Source organism: Phycodurus eques, chromosome 12 (assembly GCF_024500275.1).
Source record: "Phycodurus eques isolate BA_2022a chromosome 12, UOR_Pequ_1.1, whole genome shotgun sequence".
In the NCBI taxonomy this organism is placed as follows: Eukaryota; Metazoa; Chordata; class Actinopteri; order Syngnathiformes; family Syngnathidae; genus Phycodurus; species Phycodurus eques.
The window spans coordinates 23,509,001-23,515,000 of NC_084536.1; the positions used below are offsets into that span (position 1 = coordinate 23,509,001).

Sequence of the window (6,000 nt, forward strand, 5' to 3'; positions counted from 1 at the left end):
TTTCCATCTCCTGACTGCATCTCTGGACCTCAGTCACAGTAATCTTTGGGTTCTTCTTCTCTCTCACCAAGGCTCTTCTCCCCCAATTCTTCAGTTTGGCCAGACGGCCAGCTCAAGGAAGGGTTCTGATCATCCCAAACGTCTTCCATTTCAGGATTATGAAGGCCACTGTGCTCTTAGGAACCTTTAGTGCAGCAGAATTTTTTTTTGTAACCTTGGCCAGATCTGTACCTTGCCACAATTCTGTCTCTGAGCTCTTCAGGGAGTTCCTTTGACCTCATGATTCTGATTTGCTTTGACATGCACTGTGAGCTGTAAGGTCTTATATAGACAGGGGTGTGGCTTTCCTAATCAAGTCCAATCAGTATCATCAAACACAGCTGGACTGCAAAGAAGGTGGGGAACCATCTTAAGGATGATCAGAAGAAATGGACAGCACCTGAGTTAAATATAGGAGTGTCACAGCAAAGGGTCTGAATACTTATGGCTGTGGGATATTTCAGTTTTTCTTTTTTAATAAATCAGCAATATGGGGTGCTGTGTGTACATTAATGAGGAAAAAATGAACTTAAATGATTTTAACAAATGGCTGCAATATAACAAAGAGTCAAAAATTTAAGGGGTCTGAAAACTTTCCGTACCCACTGTATATATGTGATGGTGTTCATTCACTAATATGTCCCACCGCACCACTCGACAGTAGCACTGCCTTGCTCATTTTCCCACATCCTGGCGTTTTCTCTCCTCTCTTATCTGGTTCCCTTGGTTAGATATTGCATTTCATCACTGGGTGTCCACCCGCTCCCCCAATTTACAAATAACTGTTGTAACGTGACTTGTGTTCAAATATCTAGACTGTCTCACTTTTGTTCTTCTGTGGTTTTCACACCAAGTCACCTTGTCCACTGTGTCACTCTGTCTGTCCCCTAAAGCCCTTTTCTGTCCAGCTGCATTTTCAATAAACATCAAAACATCACTTGTGTTCAAATATATAGACTGTCTCACTTTTGTTCTTCTGTGGTTTTCACACCAAGTCACCTTGTCCACTCTGTCCCTCTGTCTGTCCCCTACAGCCCTTTTCTGTCCAGCTGCATTTTCAATAAACATCAAAATAATTTAAAACATTAAAAATAAACAGAGTACTGTAATTTCTTGTGTATAATGCGCACCCCCCCCTCCAAAAAATGTCAAAAGTCAATGGTGCGCATTATAAATAGGAAGATGGGATAATGATAAAAACTTTCCCATTTTATAAATGTATGCCGCCATGTAGAGGTTATGAAAAAGCTGTACACTTTCATTCCCATATGCCACCGCGACCTAGAGGTTATGAAAAAGGTGTACACTTTCATTCCAATATACCAGCGTCACCTAGAGGTTATGAAAAAGGTGTAGCCTACACTTTCATTCCAATATGACAGGTGTACATATGACTGCATAATATGTACAGTTGGGCTCATAAGTTTACATACCCTGGCAGAATATGTGAAATTTTTTTTTTTAATACGACTGATGACTGAACATTAACCATCATTAATTTCTTGATGGTTATGTTTTGTTTGATGATAATGCTTTTCTAAAATGCTTGACAGTTTAATTTGAACCCCATTAAAATAAAATTACTGTATTTTCATGACCATAAGGTGCACCGTATTAAAAGGCGCAGTCTCAGTTATGGGGTCTATTTCTGTATTTAACACATACATAAGTCACACCGTATTATTGGGCGCTGGCATGGTAAAACATACGCTTGCTTACAACATACGGTAGCATGCATGCACGCTAAAAGATACGCTAGCATGCATGCTAGCGTATTGTTTTTAAAAAGGCAGCGTGAGCAAAACTGAGTTCGGTTGTACTTTATTGAAGTATTTAACAACATTTACTCACGTTATTTTCTGATCAATTCTCATCCACAAATACATCAAAGTCCTCATCTTCTGTATCCGAAATGAACAGCTGGGCAAGTTCTCCATCAAACACACCAGGTTCCCTCTCGTCAATGTCGGAGTCAGTCTCGTTGCCGTACGGCTCCTTAGAAATTGTGCCGGCTTTTAGGAAGGCTCGAACAACAGTGCAAGCAGACTCATTAGCCCAAGCATCCACAATCCATACACAAATTGTGGCGTAACTCGCCCGGCGGTGCCTTCTTGTCTTAGTAAAGATGTGTTCGCCATCTGTCATCCATCGCACCCACGCCGCTCGCAACTTCACTTTGAGCGCCCCTGTTTACACCGATGTCCAGCGGTTGGAGTTCCTTCGTCAAGCCTCCCGGAATGATGGCAAGCAGTTATTGCACTCAGTCGAATGGTGACTGTAGAGACGCTTCTCCTGGCTGTTCTTTGCTCATTAATCCATTGCTCAAGTTAGTCTTCCAACTCAGGCCACCTTGCCTTGTTTCCGTGGAAACTCAGCTTCCTTGACTTTGGCGAAGCTCGTTTTCCTGTTTCCTCCACTTGCGAATCATGGATTTGTTGATCTTGAATTCTCTTGCGGCTGCTCTATTCCCATGTTCTTCCGTGTAACTGATAACTTGCAATTTAAACTGTGCTTCGTAAGCATGTCTCTTCGTAGGTGCCATTTTCGGGGGTCCTGAGCCAAACCGATGTTGTTTTGCACAGTGCACATACCGGCGCTATATACCTACTGGGGACGTGCCTTTAGCGTCCTCCTTCACACGCACCCTTCGCCCTTTAACGTTCGCATGCTGTCCTCAGTCACGTCCACCTTTCCTCTATATAAGCAGCCTGTCGGCAGGAAATGCTCCCGGTCGGTCAAGCGATCTTCTTTTGACCGAAGAAGATTTTGGAACCCGGTGCACACATAAGGCGCGCCGCATTACAAGGCGCTCCGTCCATTTTGGAGAAAATTTAAGACTTAATTGCGCCTTATGGTCGTGAAAATACGGTAAATGTGTTTTGCTTGGCCCTTCGTGTTTTCTTTAAAGAATTTTACTCATCTTACAAATTATGCCTGGCTAATCAAACATATGAGCACAACTGTGTGTTTTCTCATTTACTAAATAAAAGTAGGGCTGTGAATTTCAAAATAAGAGCAAGTAAATAAAAAGAAAGTATTACGTGTTCAAATAAAGTGCTTAACTTTAGAATAATTATTTGAAAAAACTAACAAAATACAGATAATACTTTATGCTTTGATCATATGGGTAGAAGCAAAATCATTCATTGTAAAAATGCATTATACATAGGTAGAAGGGTTTTCCAGAATTTTGGGGTCAACTTTGGGGGTGCGTATTATACATGAGTGTACATTATACACGAGAAATTACAGTATTTCAAACTCCCCTGTTGCACAGCAAAATTGTTCCCGCACAAAGGCATACAGATCCACCGTTCTGCAAGGGCATGCAGCTGAACAGGACAAGTTTAAAAAAAAAAAAAAAAAAAAAAAAAAAAAAAAAAAAAAAAAAAGCACATAAGGATTGACAGTTGTGCTTTTTGTTCGCTGAAACTTGAACGGTTTTATTTTACTTCGGGAGCATGCTGTTGCAATGACTGGCAGATGGTGTTTAGAAAAATGTAACGCTGATGCAATGGCAACTGTGGGCCCCGGAAGTACTTGTGGTGGCAGAAATATTTTGCTGGAAATCCCGCCCCCTCCGTGAGCCCACTAGTGGCTAACGACACAGCCGTCCAACTCTGTCGGTTCACTGTGTGATCCGGGCGCCAGCTCACCACAACAATGACAATTCATCGAGTCCGTAAAAACTATTGTGTCGATTTTATTTATCGAACGATAAGTCAATATAGTAATTATCGTGACAGGCCTAATTTTGCTTTTGCATTTCTCAGCGAACTTACAATTAGGCTTGTTCAACTTATCTAAGCCTTGACTGCACGAAAGGAAAATAAAGTAAGTTCTGCTACTATAAAGGGGAACTAAACCCAACACGTCAAAACTTTGTTAGATTTTGAATGTGCATTTCTTCATCAGCTGCTATTTACTTAAATCTACAACGTATGTTTAAATATGTTTAAAACATCGCATCTGCCTTGGTGCGCTCGCTTATGGGGCTGCTATTATTAGGTCTTTTCACTCCTGCAAGAGTGCGAATCTGCAACAATGTGACGTCTGTTCGCCAAATCCTCCCCGCTTTATTTACGAAGAAAACCATAGTATTCTATTGCATAACATGTACAAAAGCCACATAATAAATCACGATCATGAACATCATCAAAATGTACGAGTTGTGCGCTGATCTGGATCCCTTTGAGCGGATCTCTTTCATGTCAAGAAGTTGATAAACAACGCTTTTTACTCTTTGCTACACTTCATCTGATGACCACTGCATGTTTTCCATCTCAGCCATGATGTACACAGAATCAAATAATTAAATCCAACGCTCCTCATCTGTCAGATGACATAGTTCCATGGCGCGCTATATAAATGTGCTACTGTATCGTCGCTGTCACTGCCGGTCTGCTGTTGATAATGAATGACTTTGTCAAACATGACACCCACCTCCGGTTGATGAATTATTCTATTTAATTCTTCTCCCACAAATGCAATATTAATCAGAGTACCTTGTTTTGACTAGTGCTAACATATACAATGTATTCTAGCGTTACAATTTTGGGGGTTAGAGTGGAATTTGTTTTTGTTGAGGCAGTGCTTTGTTCTTTTGAGTTTATCCATCATGGAAATTAAAATCCTCCACAGAGGACATGACTCTAAATAAGTTTTGGTTTGACCAGACATTGTGACATGAATACTTAAGCACAATATGACAATGTATCATAATGATTTGACATGCCTCTAAATTTAAAAAGCACAACAGTATAGCTGCTGAGGCTGGTGAATGTAAAACTTTACTTTTTATTGTTTGTATACAAATTTTGGGGTCTAGGTAGTGCCTAACCACCCAAGTGTGGAATTAACACATTATAACAGGTACATCTTTATTTATCTGCCTCTTTCTATAAACGCGTCTGTTGTGTTTAGCGATGTGTCGCCAAAAGAGTGAAGCGCAGCAAGTTCAAACATTTTCATTGTCGTCTATAAGCTAAAGGAATTGGCTTATTTTCCACACTCTGGGTTCTGCTTCTGCAAGTAAAATAAATTGCCCAGCCACTGCTGAATGAGGCATATGAGGAGATGGGCAAATGCTGGCTTGAACGCACTGGCGAGATACAGCTCGCTGTTCGTCATTCTAATGAAAGCCAGATTTACCATTGGCCCATTAGTATAGGGGTGGGAGGAGGGCTAATTTAAGCATGGCAAGAAATATTCTGTAAAAATATGCATAGAATTATTGATCCTTGGGGTACTTTGACAAACGCATGCCACAGACATGTTATTAGGACACATGGGAACTGTTTTAGATGCAAAAAAAAAATAAAAAATCAACATTGTTTTGGCAGAGTAAATAATTTTAGGTAAGGAGAGAAGTGGCCTTTTTAAATGGAAAAAAAGTGGTACCAACATTTAGGTAGACGACATACATACAAAACAAAACTACCATACTGTCTTTTACTTTTTGATGTGCTATTCTTAATTTCCACTACATCTCCCAATGTAGAGATTTAATACTGTTTACACTGACTACAATTCTCAACTTTCAAATGAGGTCGTCTTTGAAATGGAAAACAGGACTACCTTCCTGACATCAGAGCTTTTGGGTTCAGTGGTCCAGGTGATGATGCGTGACACAGCCAGGCGAGTCTCACTGGAGTTGACAAAGTCTGTTGGGTCCATCTGCCGTGCCAAAGACTCTATGTACTTCAAAATAGCTACCTTTACCTATAAGGTAACAACAACCATTCAGTAATGGGACGCAATGAACTGCACTAATCAACAACCACAGTTTTCATTTTTTAAATTTCTATAATACCTTGAGGTTTGGTGTCTGTGTCTGATCGACAATGAATCTCATCAAAATATTGAACTGTTGGTCAAATGGGAAAGACTCCCTGAAAAAATGAATAGACATCAACTGTTGTGCACCCTATTTGGATAATTATTAAGACAGATTTCAGGTAT

The 6,000-nt window shown here is 40.3% G+C and overlaps 1 protein-coding gene across 1 annotated transcript in view; it reads right to left on the reverse strand.

Annotated features, from left to right (window-relative positions):
* Positions 1 to 6,000, reverse strand: part of clasp1a (cytoplasmic linker associated protein 1a) — a 134,856-nt gene that overhangs the window by 24,839 nt on the left and 104,017 nt on the right. The window contains exons 30-31 of the mRNA XM_061692103.1: positions 5,852 to 5,930; positions 5,617 to 5,760 (exon numbers count right to left, since the gene is read on the reverse strand). Coding sequence (XP_061548087.1) covers positions 5,617 to 5,760; positions 5,852 to 5,930 — 223 coding nt within the window. The remainder of the gene's footprint in view (positions 1 to 5,616; positions 5,761 to 5,851; positions 5,931 to 6,000) is intronic.